The sequence below is a fragment of the Austrofundulus limnaeus genome, unplaced genomic scaffold, assembly GCF_001266775.1.
Source record: "Austrofundulus limnaeus strain Quisiro unplaced genomic scaffold, Austrofundulus_limnaeus-1.0 Scaffold3, whole genome shotgun sequence".
NCBI classification, from domain to species: Eukaryota; Metazoa; Chordata; class Actinopteri; order Cyprinodontiformes; family Rivulidae; genus Austrofundulus; species Austrofundulus limnaeus.
This window is the reverse complement of record NW_013952405.1, coordinates 1,273,152-1,291,466: the sequence shown is the minus strand read 5'-3', so window position 1 is coordinate 1,291,466 and position 18,315 is coordinate 1,273,152. Positions and strand designations below refer to the sequence as shown.

General features: G+C 39.0%; 1 protein-coding gene across 1 annotated transcript in view; it reads left to right on the top strand.

The window, feature by feature from the left end:
- Nucleotides 1–18,315, top strand: part of grm7 (glutamate metabotropic receptor 7) — a gene marked incomplete at its 5' end in the record, with an annotated part of 63,196 nt that overhangs the window by 13,154 nt on the left and 31,727 nt on the right. The window contains 4 exon segments of the mRNA XM_014016729.1: nucleotides 3,860–3,995; nucleotides 4,566–4,720; nucleotides 8,834–8,971; nucleotides 10,790–10,990. Of these exon segments, the coding sequence (XP_013872183.1) occupies nucleotides 3,860–3,995; nucleotides 4,566–4,720; nucleotides 8,834–8,971; nucleotides 10,790–10,990 (630 nt within the window).

Sequence of the window (18,315 nt, the reverse complement as noted above, 5' to 3'; positions counted from 1 at the left end):
TCTCTCTCTCTCTCTCTCTCTCTCTCTCTCTCTCTGCGTGTGTGTGTGTGTGTGTGTTTGTTTTTCTGTACTGTTGGCAAAATACCTTTTGAATCAATGAATTTTGATAAAATATTTTGTGTCAACCCAATTCAAGATGGCTGCCACAGCCAATCAACCTGCAAAAATGTCTATCACTCAGTAGGTTTTACAGATATTGAGATAAAATTTGATGTGGTTGTAGCTGAGAGTCATTCCCAACACAAGCATCAAGTGCCACTGACCACACCTTTGTCGTTTATTATCACAAGATGATCTTAGTTTGAAACTCTGGCATGAGAGGCAGCAGGTGATCTGCTTTAAGAAATATTATGCCTTTAATTAATCTAGTTTTTAGAATGTTATCCTTATGTATGCATAAACAAATATATCCATTTAAAGATTGAAAATTCACCATTTGAAATCATAATTTTCTCACAGTTGTAGGCGGTTTGGACCAGAGGTGTGCAGGGCTATTTTTTTTTCCTTTTGTGTGTGGGAGGGATCAACTTCAATAAGTTGGTCCAAAACACTTTCTTCCCCTAGAGTTTGACATTTCCCTGCCTCACATCAGACATTTGCAACCAAGACAGACATGCCGAGCTTTCCATGAAATCCATCTTCTGAGCTGAAGACCCTTTCAAGTCCAATCCCATTCCAGTGACAGCGGAAGGTGTTGCAGCACACCACACCGGACTGACTGATACCACTCTTGCATTTTCACCGTGCCTGCCTCCCAGACTGACTGTCCAACCGTCTGACTGACGAATGATGAGGTATTCTGCAGGTATTTAATAATTTAGCCAGCATAGCACAACTGCCGCCTGTAGCCATCGGAGCAGTTTTTAAGCCTGCAGCACATTTCCCTCAGAAGATGGGATGTGCTCCAAATGTGTTTTATCTTCATCAGTGGCTCTTGTGGTCTCTGTGTTATTAACTGTTGTGACCTGCAATCCGTCTTTGCTCAAGCCTGTTAAACTAATACAACTGTTTACACAACTCTGCAGGGTTTAGTTGTAATGTATTTTTTTTTTATAAAACTTGAGCTCTTGTGTCCTGAAGGATTTGTTTTTATTTCCCATTATCTCTTTGAACCATGTGAGGCTACAAGCAGCCGCTTTAAGGTCAAAGTCACTGCTAACTATGAAAGTCGTGTTCTTAAATGTTTGTCTGTTAGCAAATATCTCWTGAACCCACACACAGATTTAACCGAAACCTTGAGAAAACATCCACAACCAACCTTTAGCATTAAGCCAATTCAAGATGTCCATCTTAGCTAATCAACAATAGTAAATGCAGAAATTACTACAACTCTTTCAGTGTTACAGACATTGAGGTAAAGTTTGGTGTGGTAGTAGCTGAGAGTCAGCTCCTGCAGACACTCCATGTGCCAACAGATTGCACATAATCTCTGTTTACAACTTTTGCACCCCTTTTTGGGGCCAACTCTTTGTTGACAATGAACCACTGAACAAAGTTTAATGAAACTCTCACAAGAGCCATTTGAGCACACACACACACACACACACACACACACCCACCCACACACACACACACACACACGTTTTTTTGTGAATATTACGAGCTGTCAAGAGCCAAAATATAATTAAATGTCCAAAAGGGTACACATGTATGCATACCCAACACATAGCACTAACAGATGATTCACAATCAGGGTTGGAGCTAGTTGTGGTCATGACCACCATAGAAAAGATTTGGGGCACCCTAGTGGCCACCCTGACCGACAATTTTACCAGCAACATTTTGACAAAGCCATTTCTACTCTCAAAGAGTTCGTTTCGACTTCACTGCTCAGAAAGCCTTTTATAATGTAATTCTACATGGTAGTCACCGCCCATATAYATACGTAAATGAGGCAACAACAAAGGAACATGATTAGGAACTCAAAAAATTGTGGGGTAGGTAGAGAAATTGTAATTTTCGAGGCAACCCCTCTGTGACCAGTGATCCCAGTCCAGCTACTCCTATAATAGTCTAAATCCTCCACTGCAAGTAAGCTATACTTTAAACTTTGTCTTGCAGTTTAAGCAGGTGATATGCATTCCTATAAAGCCTACTAGTTTTATGAGGTAAGTTAACTATCGAAAACACCGGATGTACAAAAGCAGAATTGTGTGCATGTTAATCAGAAGTTGTAGAAAAAATTTTTAAACTCATAAATATTTAAAATCTCATATAAAACATGGAAATACATTTTAAAAATTACAACTTCATAGCGATCATTTGAGAATACGAATTATTTCTATGAGAATATGAATAAAAACAGTAGCCTTACTATATTTTATATGAGATTTTAAATATTTGAGTTTACAAATTTTATTTTTGCACAACTTGTTTTCTACAGTTAACATATCTCATATATAGTTTACTCTACAGTAAAGTCATCACAGTTACATAGTTTCTGAAACAGCATCCAACTGTGAGATCTCAGTTGAAACAGAGAATTTCAGTCCATCCTTGGAGACCTATCGCCTCGCTCTGCCTGCACAAATAACACCAGGAACATTTCCCAAACAAGTTACCACAAACCCACAGAAACCACTGGTGGGATCTCCATTTTATCTGTTTAGTCCACTCAGGCAGGATCCCAGCAACCGTCTGAGAAGTCTTTTGACTCTTGCTGCGTCTTTTCTCACATCAAGAAAAATCCCCAGCTCTGCTTGCCGATACAAGATAAATGTATATCTAAGAAGAGGCTCAACAGTTATCATTTTTGGGCTTTCTTGTGCCTGAAGAAATGCCACAGAGTATCGTGACTAGAGATGTGTGATCTGCCAGCTAAAAGCTGTTTATATCAAAGTAATGAGCCTGAGGAGAGTGGCAATTAGGAGATCCCTTCCATTTCTCCGTCTATTCAGGGAAAGTCAAACTGAGAGGTTATTGGGTAGACGATTAAAATGCTTGAGTGGGAGAAATTTAATTGGTTTGGGTAAAGCTACGGTGTTGACTCGGGACGTAAGTCGCTGCTTCAGCGTAGGCCTACAGTAGTTAGGATGTTCTCTCGCACAGGTTATCATAATATCTCTTTATCTAAAGTGCTCGAAAGGTTAGCTTGTCCTCCACACATATAATTACCACGCCACAGAGGAGCAAAGGGCTTTCAGTTTTTTTTCCCCAGAATTAGATGATTCTGTGCTTTTACTCAACAAGGAGCTGTTGAATGTCACAACAGAAGAAAACACTATCCAGTAATCTGCTTAAAGCCAGTTCTGATAACACGCTTTAGCAAAAACAACTCTTCAGCTTGTACAAAATGAATAGTGATGACCTGTCTACAAGTGATTTATCATCAGTTTTAATATCATTTATTCTTGCTGTGCTCTTTGATTGGTTCAGGTTTGAGTCAGATGTGTTTGACAATGACGTTAAATGAAAATTCAATAACAAGCTGTTGTTTTCTCCCTGTCAAATCCACACAATTAAACCTGTAGCTTTGTGTCCCAGTCGGTGGAGATGATTGGATTTGATATAGCAGATGTGTTTGCATGGAACTCTCTCGGTCTGTGAAATGACACTCAGCTGGAAGGCGCTCTGAACAGTGAGTGCTGTACGGCTCGCTGCTGCGGTTTGCAGAACACTGCCAAAATGTAAATGTATCCAGTGTGAGGACATGGTTTAGACTCGGCGTCAGGCAGAACAGCTTCATCAGAGTCTTACTATTGTGTTAAGATGTGTTTCTCTTTCCACACAGGCGAGATTATCATAAAAGAGCAGCAGCTATTGTGACCTGAGGCTTTTGTGTGTGTGTGCATAAGAGTGGGAGAATAGGCACGATCGTCCCAGAGGCCTTATCATTTGTTCTTCTCGTCCCATTAAAAAGGTGGAATCTGCATCGCCCAGTCTTTGAAAATTCCCCACAACCCCAAGACGGAGGATTACGACAAAACCATCCAGCAGCTGCTGGAGACACACCACTCGCGGGCAGTCATCATCTTTGCCAATGAAGAGGACATACGGTGAGGCACGGCGCGGCGCTCTCATACGTGTTGTTCTGGCATGCTAATGTCTCGCCTCGGTGCCGTCTTTTATTTCCGAGCAGCGGCTCTTAAAGACAAGCTGAAAGCACAAATTTAAACAGGCTGAGCAAACATACCTGTGACAACACAAACATGGCTCAGAGGAGAATCTGGAACACAGAGCGCAGCAAAGCATTAGAAGTATTGTTTCATTTACACCCCCCCCCCCCMACCGGGGRTTTTTTTTTTTTTTTTTTTTTTTTTTGTCTTTCATAAAAAAATCAAGCATTTAGCAAATGGAAACTCAAACAAGAATCCAGCATTATGCACAAGAAGCAAAAGAGACTGTTTGTGTTATTCAAATATTAACGTCTCTGCTCCACACAGAAACAACAGAATCTGAATAGTAATATCCTTCACTTTGCCTTGGTTTTAATGAGAAGCGCTTTAGGCGAGGGCTTTTATGTCCAAATAGCTTCTTGAGGCTGGCTCCGGCTCGTTGTAATAGATGCAGGGCTGCACATTCCTCCTGTATTCTCCCTCCTAATAAACATCCAAATGCCTTTACAGAGGGGTTCTCAATGCTACCAAGAGGGCCAATCAGGTGGGCCATTTCCTGTGGATTGGATCCGACAGCTGGGGGTCCAAGAGCAGTCCGATCCACCAACTGGAGGACGTGGCGGTGGGAGCGATCACAATCCTGCCCAAACGCTCCTCCATTAAAGGTATCCACACACCGCAGGCTTCACTACACCCTCTGTTTYTGTCATTCATTTTTTATCTGTGGCTTTGTTTTAGAATCTGAATTAAAGATTTATAATAACGGCAGAGTACCAATCCATAAACTAGCTTTCACATGTATTGTTTGTGTTGAAAACAACCACAGATTTCTTTGTATATAACAATTCAGTGTGCAGCTAAGGATGGGATAAAGTTTGTTGTCAGAAGGGGCATCCTGATACCAGTTTTTCTCAAACTGAGTACGAGTTTGGATACGCGTCAATACCGAGTACTCACTGAGTTAGGACTCAAACATTACATTGTGACTTTAAAATGATAAATGGTGAATGGACCGAACTTATGGAGTGCTTTATCAAGTCCCTCCGGACCCCAAAGCACTTTACACTTACAGACATTCACCCATTCACACTCACATTCACACACTGATKGTGGTAAGCTACAATGTAGCCACAGCTACCCTKGGGCACACTTTTTATTTAGAACAAGGTGTCTCTTTTTTTCTTATAAAGTTGCAGCCTCTCTAATTATATCAAATCRAATTTACTGTGGCAAAAATAATAAAAAGAAAAAAGAAAAAATCAGCTTGTATAATCTTCTTCAAACTTTTCACTTGAAATGTAAAACTGTAACACAATGAATGAAGTATCAATACAGGTACCAATATCAGTATCGGTTTGAGTACCTGAGCATTTTATATGARTATAAGTACTTGTAAAAATGCTGGTATTGGCATCCCTAATTGTCAGCAATCCACTCGTAGTCTGACTTGGACTGACTGTTAGCTCATCGTATGGTCAAATCTAAACCATTTTTCACATGGCTTTCTACAACAGGTAAGATATTACCTGCTCATAACATTTCCGCAGCCCCATTTTAAAAGATATGAACTATCATTTTAAACGGTTCAGTCATTAAACCACTTTTTATTTGATAAGGCAAACAGCTGCCTTTGTGCACAGCTAATCAGATATCAGCTAATTTGATCAGAAATATTAAAACATATTTGGCTTTAGACCTATTTTTTCCCCCCAGATAAACAGATTATGAAACCTGCAGCGCAGAACCTTTGTCACTCCGTTCTGGCAGTGACAKTGATTACAAACATCTGACGCATGCTCATAATGTGTCATGTTCTTTTTTTAGACTGTAATGAATCTTTTTAATTTAATTTTTATATCCAGAGAAGCATAAGCCTCCTTATGTACTTTATTGGTTTTTGCTTCCCACAGCTGCTGTCGTATCTCTGTTTTTATGCTCTCTGTAAACCAGAACCAGTCATCGCATCATCCTGTTTTCACAGACTCTCCTTTTCAACTCCTGATTCTATGAAATAAAATATCCCAAAATATACTAGACTCCAACAACATGAATCTGCTCAACTCATTTATTGGGATCGTGGCTGTAATGAGCACAAATATATTTGTGAAAGTATTTGTTGCAGGTGTGCTTGTTGTTCTGGCTCCTATACCTAGCTTTAAAATGTAAATATTGGCTTATTACTTTTATCAAGTTTCAAAGTACAAGATTAGATGATTGTATGTATTTCTTTTATTTCACAAAAATAGTTTTCTCCCAGCATGGAAATAACATGTTGGTAACTTTTTATTATTTTTAAAGCAGTTTATTTTCTGACAACTTACAGTATAAATGTGATGTCAAAGACTTCATCAGATGACAATCTAACATGTGGCACAGGCTCAAAGGTCTGTGTACCTACTTTATTTTATTTTATTTTTTATCATTTTAAAAGCATGTTGAAAAACAAAACAAAAAAATCGAATGTTTTTATTTTAATGTCATATTTCAAAATGAAAAAAACAGTGTATCTATTTATTTTTCTCAAACCGGCAACTCATCTCTGTCCTGCAGAACCTGCTGTGGCTTCACGTTTCTCGTGGATCTCTTGGAGAAAGGCTTAATGTGCTAAAAACACCAAAAGCTCCAGGAAGCGGTTTGAATCACCAGTGATGTAAACTGTTGACACCTGTCAAAGAAATGTCAAATTAGTTAGTTAATGTTTATTTATTGCACCTATGTCTTTAGCTAGAAAGTAAAACGTGTTTTTTCATCCCATTAGACTATAAGGGGAGGTAGATAAATAGTTGTTGTATTTAAAATAAATTATCTAGACTAGTTATTTTTGATAGACTCACATTTCTTCAACAAGTGTCCGCTGATAGATTATTCAACTGTGACACTGTTTCCTGGAGCTTCTGGTGCTTTTTTTTAGCACATTAACATTAGCATTGAATTGCTTTGACAACAGTGTTAAACTTTCAGTTTGAGAAAAATAATAAGACTTATCGTTCTTCTGTTTTTTGGAGTATAAAATGAAAATGGAATAACCATCCATTTTTCATTTTTCAACATCTGTTTTTAAAATGAAAAACAAATTACCAAATGCAGACGGATCCTTATTGCTGGCTGTCATTTGGATATTTGAYGATTAGTGAAACATTTATTTACATGGTCAGTTTGGAAATGAATTTAATTAGAGTGCTGCTTAAAAGTGTTGAAAGTCAGTCAAAATGTATATGTTTTTTTTAAATCTCCAAACCAAATAAAACTCCAGAGCTTGTTTGGTTTAATTTGAGTATACATCCATAGGAAGTAGTTAAATGTTATTGAAAAAGGAGAACCAGTGCACCTCTTAATGAAGTGAATAAATCTATTTACTCGCCTCACCCCTCTCTGCTTCATGTGGCTTTTCATAGGTAGGCAGTTTATACAATTGCTCAAATTAATTTTGACAGTGCAAAAGGAAAGTACTGTCTTTGTGTCAAATGTGACAACAATGAAGTAACTTTTGGATGAAGCGTCTTTGTAAATCAAACACTGAAATCAGGGAAAACAAACTGCTTGATGTTTGCAGCTATGAAAGAGGTAAAAACTAGGCTTTGCATGCTTAAAAAGTGAAAAATCATCTGTGCTTGTCTTACATTATGCAAAAGGTGCTGAATGAAAATGTGCGCAGCTTTATCATAATAGTCATAACAATTTTAAAGTACTTTGGATTATTCTCTAAAACAAATGTCATTACAAAATGATTTTTTTTCTTTGCAAAAAGCCCACCAAATATTCTATCCTCATAAAAAAGGAGGCAGATGAGGCTATTATGCATTTACATTAGCCAGGACATGCAAAATTCAACAAAGAAATGGAACATTCCCAGCCTATTTTAAGGTCTGATCTGTGTCACGGTCCATAGAAACACTCATCATTATAAATGGAGGTCTGGTTTTTATGAAGCATGCATTAATTAGGGCAGGTCTAGCCAGGAGAAATGCACACTGTAAAGGGGAAAGAGAACAGTATTTATCCTCTGTGCATCGACGGTCGGCTGAAATAAACATCAGCTGAGTCATTCAGCTGCAATTAGCCGTTATTACCTTTACCCGGCTGATGTGACTGGATAACACAGAGTGTACAGTGACATTACAAAAGTGAAATGGAGACAAAGCAGCTCGCAGAAAAGTGTGACTTCAGCAAGAAAAGAAATGCAGCATAACAAGCCTTGTTGTGTGGTTTTCGTCCCAGAACAGTTTGCTGACCCACATTAGGAAGTAAAAATCCTCCAAAAAATAATAATAATAAAAACGAATAAAGGTTTTTTTTCTTCCCCATTTGTTGTTTGAAAGCAAGATCAACAAAAATGTTGGTAAAATACCGACCTTCTTTTTAAAAGCACAACACAAAATGGTGCCTTCGGTCTGTTAGGAAGTTGGGAGAACCCTTTCAGCACCTTCAGCACCTCGCAGCCCMGGGCAACAGGCTGTGGCGCCACTTAGACAGTGTGCGTAATTCATAATGCATCCTGTTTTTTAATTAATGCAATTTCCTGGATGAAAGAGGTGATTAAAGTTCCATGGTGCTTCAGAGGAAAAGGATCCACTTTGGTCAAATTTTGATGAAGTAGTGTTTATTTGGTGTGTTTCCAACACCCAACAGCAAACAGCACATTAATGCTACTGCCGCAGCCAAGCTGCTGCTGCTGCTGCACAACTTTTACTTAATTTCCTGCAGGTCTAAATGGGTTGATAATTGGTCCGGAACTGAGCCATTCTTTTCGCCCCTGTTATTTTCTCTTCTTTCCTCAGGATTTGATGAATACTTTACTGCACTCACCCTGGAGAACAATCGCAGGAACGTGTGGTTTGCTGAGTTTTGGGAGGAAAACTTTGACTGCAGGCTGCTCAGTGCTTCAAAGCGAGAGGATTCCAGCCGCAAATGCACAGGTACACGAGTTTTAAAACATGGAACAATTAGGGGAAATGTGTCCTGCATGCCACTTGAAGGATGATGAATAAATTGCATATTAAAAGCTGCAGGCACTGTGGACTGATTGGGATTTGCTTCAGCCGCGCATGTCTGTGTCTAACACCAGGTGTTTTTTTCACCCCGCAGGTTCTGGACAGATAAATAGTACTATTAGAATAATTAACGCACACTACATCCTTTAGTCATACTATAGTAACAGACCATCTGTTCCCAAGGCTAACATCCTGTAACTCTTCCATTCTTTATATTCCACCATAACCATGTCACCTTGACAGGAAAACAGCTTTATTTAAAGTTGAAGTTTCAGGAGAATAGTCAGAAATCTGAATAAATTCTATCCGTGAGGCCATTCGACTTCAGCGCCGCCTTTGTGTTGTATTAATAATAGAGTTGTTTTCAATTGAGGCGCATCCTCATATTACCTAAGCCTGGCCTGTCAACGGTATGACAGGCATTTCACCGCGTGAATTATCTACGTGAGCGACGGCTGAGATGTGGGCCGCTGCATTAATCTTCCCTCCATCCGCCATGACGGCAATGGCGCCGTGACACAAATGACTCCTCGTCGAACGGATTTGGTTTCCTTTAAAATTGCTCGTGTGGTGCCTTTTATCATGTGCCGAAGACAAAAAGATGCTCCTCCACTTTGCTGAGTCCTGCAAAACCTTCTGCAAAATGACTTTAAAACGCTTTTTTTTCTTCTCCGCCAATTGCACAAGAAATGGCTGAACAAAAGCTGATCTGCTGTCTCTTTTTAACCCCACCCCCCCCACCCCACCCCAGCCAAACTGATTTATCTTCATCTGAAATACTAACAGGATGGGCTTTTTGCATTCCAGGGCTGTTCTCTGAGCTCCCCGCGCAAAGCTTTAAAAAATCAAAAAGGTTACATGTGGGTTGGGATGTATGTTAAGTTCTGAAAAATGAACTGAAATGTCAGAGCAGATTGCTTCTGAGCTCCTTCGGTTCACGGAAGTCCCCCGCATTCCTGTGTTTTCCTTATTAACGTGATCGCCGAGCTCCCACGGACAGCTTATCAGTGAGGATAAAATCATCTTTTAGGATCCAATTTTCTTCTGATTGCATTTTCTTGTTAAATACGATAATTACAATTATGGTAATGACGATCATAAACGGAACAGTTGAGCAGCTACCATTTTATTGATAAAACTTTTGAAGTGCTGCTTCTTTTTTTGTTTTACCTGGATGAGCAAAGTTCAGCTTATAGTGAAAACAAAGGTAGAGGTTAAGAATTATGTATTCAAACTGTGTTTCAGCAGATTGAGGCAAAACCTTTACAGCAGCCCTCAGTGAAAGGGCAGTGCGCTGGCAGGAGGATATAAAAGAGCAGGAAGCTGCTGTGGCAGAGCCTGTAACTAAAGTTCATGGCGATCTTCATCTCCTTTCAGATGGGACAAATGAGGTTCATTGTTGGCTGCCTATTACTTTGTAGCACGCTGCAGTAATTCAGTCTGACTCTGCTGATTTTGTCACAAACACTTCCGTCCCACAGCTCAGCTTGAGAGCTGATATATCCCACTTGAGAATTAAATGTGTCCTCTGATTTTCTTTAATTCTTTGTCCCCTTTAGAAGTAATTCCTCCAGAATCGAAGCCGAGGAAGCGGCAGCAAATGGTTGATAGGGGGATTAAAAAGATGGGGGGRAAAAATGAAGAAGCTGGAAATGAGAGTTAGAGCGAGGGAAGTAAGGATGTAAAGTTTAATTGTTCCCGGTGCCTTCAGCTAAAGAAGTTGTCTCCCACCCTCCCACTCAGGCCAGGAGCGCATCGGGATCGACTCCAGGTACGAGCAGGAGGGGAAGGTGCAGTTTGTGATTGACGCGGTGTACGCCATGGCCCACGCGCTGCACAACATGCACAGGGACTTATGCCCCGATCATCCTGGCGTTTGTCCACAAATGGAGGCTGCAGATGGAAAGACTCTGCTGAAGTACGTCCGCAACACCAGCTTCAACGGTGAGTGACAAGATRCAAGAGCTTACTCATCGCACACTGTGTGAGTAGGAAAAAAAAACTTTTGCAGACGAAGTTTACATGACATTTCAACTCTGTAGTCACCATAGTAACCAAGTTAAAATTAAACTGCAGGCTACTTTTTGTCATTGCAGCTACAATTTATAGTCTGTTAGCACAGCTGACAGCGTAATACAAATCTATTCCTCCGTCTTTGAAGCTCCGCTTTGAACTTGGAAATCTGAATGTGGAGGGAGAAGAAGAATATTAGGTAATGTTTAATTTTCTTAGGTATTCTCAGTTTTGAAAGCCTCAGGCCACATATTTACATGAGACACAAGGCTTGTTTCATTTTTACGAGTCTAATCTGCTGCTGTTTGATAATGACACATCGCTCTAAAGATGGCAATCTACTGCTTTGTGTATGTCTATAAACTGGAGGGCTTCATTCCTTGTTGTTTTGCTTCTGCATTGCTCATTTTTGAGAAAAAAAATTGGAAATATAGAACACAAACTTAAAGAAAGACTTGCAACTAGAGCAGCATAAACACAAATAATACAGTGAAGCTACAATGTTTGTCGGGGTTAAGTTCTTAGAATATCTGTAAATCGTGAAAAAACGCAAACATTTGATGAGGTCCAAAAAAGGGTTACAGTGTGTTTGTGGCGGCATCATAATGACGTACAAACCTAACCAAACACAAAAAGTACAACTGTTAGCAGCTACACACCACGTAGTGCTGTAACACTAAACTGTTAGAGGCAGAGGTGCTGAGCTCGGCAAAATCTGGGCACAGGTTGTGCATCACGTATTTATTTAAATTTAGGTCAATATTTATGATACAAAATTAGAACATAATCATTCTTTAAAAGAATTTACGTTTTCCAGTTACGGGTACTTAGGTTCCATGAAAAAAAATCTGCAAAAGACCGAGTCCACAGACCTTGAAACACAACTTTACGGGGCTTCACTGTAATCATATTAGAAGCTAACTTTAGCTCAGTTGGTGCTTCTCACAATTATGGTCCTCAAGCTAGTTCAGAGGTCTGCAACCTCTATAATCAAAACAGCCATTTCTGCCCATCAGTTCACTAAAAATCTGGAGCTGCAGAATGTGCTACAACTTTAATTATCAACCGATGACCCGTGTGCCATTATGAGTTTGTTGAAGGGAGGCTTTTTTGGCCATGCGGATGATACAGCGGGTAAAATAAGTATTGAACACGTCAAAAAAATAAGTATTGAACACGTCAACATTTTTCTCAGTAAATATATTACTAGAGGTGCTAATGACATGAAATTTTCACCAGATGTTGGTAACAACCCAAGTGATCTATACATACAAAGAAATCAAACCATAAATGTCCAGAAATGAAGTTATTTGTAATAATGTGGAATGGCACAGGGAAAAAGTATTGAACACATGAAGAAAGGGAGGTGTAAAAAGGCATGGAAAGCCAAGACACCAGCTGTCTTGGCTTTCCATAACTTCATTTCTGGAATTTATGGTTTGATTTCTTTGTATGTATGGATCACTTGGGTTGTTACYGACATCTGGTGAAAATTTCATGTCATTCTACACATTCTCACTCCCGACTCGTCACATATTGACGCTTTTCCAAGGTTCCCTCTACGTCCGATTTTGACGCGCCGGGTACCCCCCTCGCGTCAGTCCTTGACGCCCGCGGCTTTTCCGGGTTGCGCCACCAGGGGTCTTTGGGTCGGGGGTCTGAGGTTAACATGAGGGATCAGGATTAATGGTTAAGTTTAGGTACTGGGATCAGGGGTAGGATGTCCATGGTGAATATTAGGTAATTTCAGGCTTTGGAACATGTTGACGTGAATTTCCTACATTTTCTAAAAATGGTTAATTTTAGGTACTAGGGTCAGGGACAGGATGTCTAAAGTGAACAAAGGTAATTTCAGGCTTCGAAACGGTAGTTTTTGCGCATTTTCTACACTTTCTGAAAATATGACAACAGATTTCGCCCCATCTCGTCAGTAACTGACGTGACGGGGGTACCCTGCACGTCAAAATCGGACGTAGAGGGAACCTTGGAAAAGCGTCAATATGTGACGACTTGGGAGTGAGAATGGGTTGTGTCATTAGCTCCTCTAGTAATATATTTACTGAGAAAAATGGTGAAGTGTTCAATACTTATTTTACCCGCTGTATTATAAAACTAAAAATATTCAGTGATTGTTAAAATTCATAGGACAAAAGTAAAGACCATGTTCGTGTAAACAAAACAATACTATATGTACCTTCCAGCATATTTAATAAGAACTAAAATACTGAATTCTGCAAAGGGATATGTTTTTTAAACCTTATAGTTATCTAATCAAATCACTATACATCTTCTCAGCAACTTGCATTAAATAGTAAATAAAACTTGATGGATTTGAAAAAAATCATCCTGTAAGAACAGAAGTTGGATTATTGAAGTGGCCACAAACTCAATGATATACTGTAATCTTCAGGTTTCAGTCCTTGTATTTGTTATACTCATCACATATTTGTAAACAGATTGAAGGAAAACTGCTAAAGCTAGCCTGTTTTGTTGTTTAAAAAACAAACAAAAAAAATCAAACTCACATTAGTCAAAGCTTCAAAAAGGCCACTGCAGCTGGACCAGAGCCACAGGTTACAGAGCCCTGAGCTGGCTGAACGCCCTGAAAGACAACACATTCTTCCATATTCATTCTGCTGCCCTTGGATGGAATTGACACAACTGAGGCCTTGTGGGTAATTTTACACAAGGGCAGCTGGAGGATTAAGTATAAAAAGAAATTATGTATAAATGAATATACAAACAAAACAAAAAAAGAGTTATGATTAAATAAATTCAGATAACGTAGTACAAAAAAGTGATCGAGTTAACACAAAAAATGGCATTCAGATACCAAAACACGAATTATAGCAATTCTCTTTAAAAGATAAATGATGCTGAGAAAGAAGGGAGCGCAATTTGTTTAATTAGGTTTAATTAAAATAATTAAGGAAAATAAAACGACAAAGCTCTGTCGTGATAATGAGTCTGATATTACCAATCCCAAAAATAATTATCAAATTATTCTGCAGTATGCTCCACCATAACTTTTAGTGAAGAAATGTGAAGAAAGTTGTCCCAGTATCAAATGCAGTCTGTGGCTTGGGTCTAAATGAGCGAGGCTGCAGGTCGTCTTTCTGAAAGCCCAGAGAATGAGAATGTTTGAGTAACAGCTTAATGTCAGCCCTCTGTGAAAATCACTGCTGCTTGCAGGCAAATGAGGTCAGTGTGTATGTGAGGTCGGTCGTGGCTGGCGCGTGGCCAAGCTGTGTTTTGTAGCAGGAGCAGATCCTTGGATGGAGCAGAACTCTCCTGTCTGTGTCCTCTGAACAGAGTTGAAAAGTTCAGTTCAACAAGCGTAAATATGGCCGGTTGCTGATTCACCGTAGCTCAGACCTGTTAGTTAAATGAAGTTACTGAAAGTATAAATCTGCTGTAGTAACATCTTTGCAAAAGAGAAGCAAAAACACCGACTATTGTGCAACGGCTAAGGTCAACCAGCGAAACCTTCACCGGTTATCAGACAGGAGGTTGAAGAAATGTTTTCCTCCTACAGATTGAATCAGAAGAGACCCAACAATCTGTCTTTTTGTCAAAATCTAAAGCAGGAAGCAGGGAATGGTGTGTTTTGTTGCAGTCTCATTATGAACAGTCCAACTGCTGAGCTGGAGCTATAACAGCAAACAGACAGATTTAACACAAACACTGTCTGAGGTTCAGTGACAGTCTTATAAAAAATAACTTCAAGATTAACCTGATGATTGACTTCACATGTATGTCCATTATTATCAATGAAAGAACAGATGTACAAATGACAAGAGAAGAGGAGGTAAAAGTGAAATATTTTACTTTTAACACATCAAAGATTCAAGAGTCTTATTGTTCTGAAGTGGCTTTCAACACATTTATTACTTTAGTTTTTAAAGTGTCTTTGTCGCTTGATTATCAGATAACTTGTGTTTTTTTATCCATAACAAATGATAAAAAGTAAAAAAAAAATCCCAAATAGTATGGAATTTCTGGGTTTATGAGGGCAGTAGCACAGGGCCCGGAGAGTTAGGGGCCCCAAAAATAGTATCACTTTTTATTTTTGAATGTTTATTTAAAACCTTTTTTTAAATCTGTTTTTAATAAGGTGTAAATAATGCTGGAAAGAGTTCTACTTTGATGAAACCTATAGTTACTGCCTAGTAGTTTCTGGGTGATTTGGAGAGATTTTGCTTAGTTTGATCAAGAGTTTTTACTTTTCACCTTTTTAGGTCTGTAGTTTACTAATTATGAGCTGTAAAAATGAACGAAGTGAAGCTGTTTAACGTATTTATTCTCTGTTTTCACCTTCATCTTGTGTTTTGTGCAGAAAAATCGTTAGGTTTGTTTCATCAGGCAACCTGTTATTAATAAAGTCAGTTAACAAGTAATTTTTTGGTTCTTAAATTTAGACAAAAACTCTTTGGTTGCATTTGATTTTGCTCGGTATGATCTCAACATATTAAGATTAATGTCAACATGCTTTATAAATGATTCTTGTCTGTTGTTTAGTTTGTTGATATTTTACAGCTTGACTTTCCCTCTTTCGTTGTTGTGATGAAGGATTTAGTACATGAATAAAACTGTTTTGTTTCTCCGTGGTCCGTGCAGTAATGGCGGCTAAAACTGTAACCTGTGAGAGACCTCACCATTTCCTAATTTTAGATGGTGTACTGTACCTGTACTGTAGTTTTTCTCTGCTCTTCAGACTTAATATTTAAATGTTACAATAAAGTTGAGGGAGGCTCTGCTCTGAACCACTAGAAACTTTGAAGTAAATATATGTTTAATCAATACTGTAATCTATATAAGTTAAATAAAAGTTAGCAGGGCCAAAATATAGCAACCTAGCCCCAGCAGAATAGTAAATTCCATTGCGTTTGTATTAATAAAAACATCATCAGAATGTGTGTTTGTAGGTAAAATTTGACTTCGTTGTTCACTTGAAAAACTAAAGTTTTTGTGGGCGTTTGATGAATATCACTCAAGACATGACAGCTGCATCAAATATGCAGAAAAAAGGAATCGAGGACGCAGACTGGCACGATGAGCTTTGAAAAAAGTGTAACTGAAATGTATTCTACTTACAAATAAACAGGCTGGCATGGCAGCAACTACTCACAAAAAAAAAAAAATAAAAATAAAAACTGGAGGAGACACAGAGGAGAAGCAGACCTGGCATGAAGAACGTTCAGTTGAAGGTGGAGTAAAGACTGATAGACTAAATGGGCCGGGGCTAATGAGGAGATGGCTGCAGCTGAGAACAAATGGAACAGGAAACAGGTGTAGGTGGGCGTGGTAGGACAGTGGGGCAGGAACTGACTGGAGAAAAGCACTGGGTCTGTGCCTCAACCTAGGGGTTGCAGCCCACACAGTGCACAGTTATAAGCTTCATGTCGCTGCACTACGCCTAAAGTTTATCCCATTTCATCGACTCCTACTCATGTGGCCAAAAATCCAGAAAATGTAGGTTGTTTTGGAATATCCTTTGCAGCTGGAGACATCTCAGGATTCTTTGTGCCATCAATTTTTAGAGAAAAATGAAAAAGGCAGAGTTTGAACATTCATCATGGACTTAAGAATTTGTTGTGTAACAACTTAGCCAATGAAATTTATGCTGTAATGTGATGTTAATCCCAATATCATGTTATAATGTCATTCCCTCTTCAAAAACATACACAAAATGTTGTTTTGACTCATTCATGCATGTTTGAGAAATCCTTGAATCCTGTGGAGCCATGTGGAGCTGCCTATTTACCACCTGTTTACACAAAGCTCCTCCCTGGAGCACAGTTCCCAGCCGAGCTCGCATCCCATAGAGCACCTCTCCCCCCACCCCTTTAAAACACTTTCAATTCAATACTATATACCTGCACCAAATTTTTTGTGTGTCATCAGTGACCACTGCTTGTGACACTGAGATGACTAAAGACACAATGTTCCATGTCTAATAATAATAATAAAAAACAGCCATTTTCTCTCCAATAATTTTGTCTTTTTCAGACATCTAAATATAAATGAAAATGATTTAGCACTTGAGTCTTTGTCCATAAGACCTTGTTTTAATTTATTAAAACAATAAATTAAGCTTCTCTCAACAACAAACTTGGGGCAAAACGATAAAACATGTTCTACAGTTTCATCTTGAAAACAAAAATCACATTTCCCTGTAGCATGTTTTCCCCTTCTAAATAATGTCTTATTTCATCCTGGAACCAGAAGGTCGCGGGTTCGATCCCTAGTCCAGCCACTTCAGTTGTTGTGTCCTTGGGCAAGACACGTCCCACCTTGCATACTTATAGTGGTCAGAGGGTCCGGTGGCGCAGTATGGCAGCCCCGCCTCTGTCAGTCTGCCCCAGGGCAGCTGTGGCTACAATGTAGCTTACTATCATCAGTGTGTGAATGTGAGTGTGAATGAATGATCCATGAAAATTGTAAAAGCTTCTTAGAGGGTCTTGAAAAGCGTTATATAAGACTAATGTATATATATATATATATATACTAAAGTATATATTATGACATATTAAAGATTAAGATTTGCTGCAGTCATCAGAAGTTCCAACTATAAATCTGAAAACTTTGTGAAAGAGTGCATAGTTCCATTTACCTAAGACACAAATCAAAATTAAAACATATCCACTAAGATAACAAAATTATATATTTTTTTCAAACTGAATTGCTGCTATAACAACATAAAAATATATATTTCAATATTTTCTGTTCAGCTTCCTTTAAATTAAAAACAGTTGCAGCATAGATGTTGCACTGAAGTTGTTTCTACCAGCAGATGGCAGTGGCACACCTAAAATCTCCCTCACATGAAGCACAAACTAAAAGAGCAAGGGTCAGTGTGTTCATGAGTTATATCAGCCCTTCAGATGGATCTGAGTCAAACTCATGAAGTGTATAAGACATCCACTGATCATTATGAGTAAAGAGGAATTTGTGTGATGATGTGTGCAGGTTTTAGCTTCTTCGTTTTTATTTATTTTTTTGTCATTGTTTCAGTGTTTGGAAGCAGAATAAAGAGAGACTGCTGTCTGTCTGTTGGGTTTTCATGAGTGTGTTTGTGCCTGGAGCAGGACTTCATGTCTGGGAGAGCCTCCTGCGGTCTGAGGCAATGGAGCATCACATTGGGATGAGATGACGAGCGCTCCGTCTGATCCCTCGGCTTTACTGCGGTAATTAGCTCTGAGCTAACTGATCTTATGCTGATGTGTACAACTTCAAATTTCCATGCACAATTACTA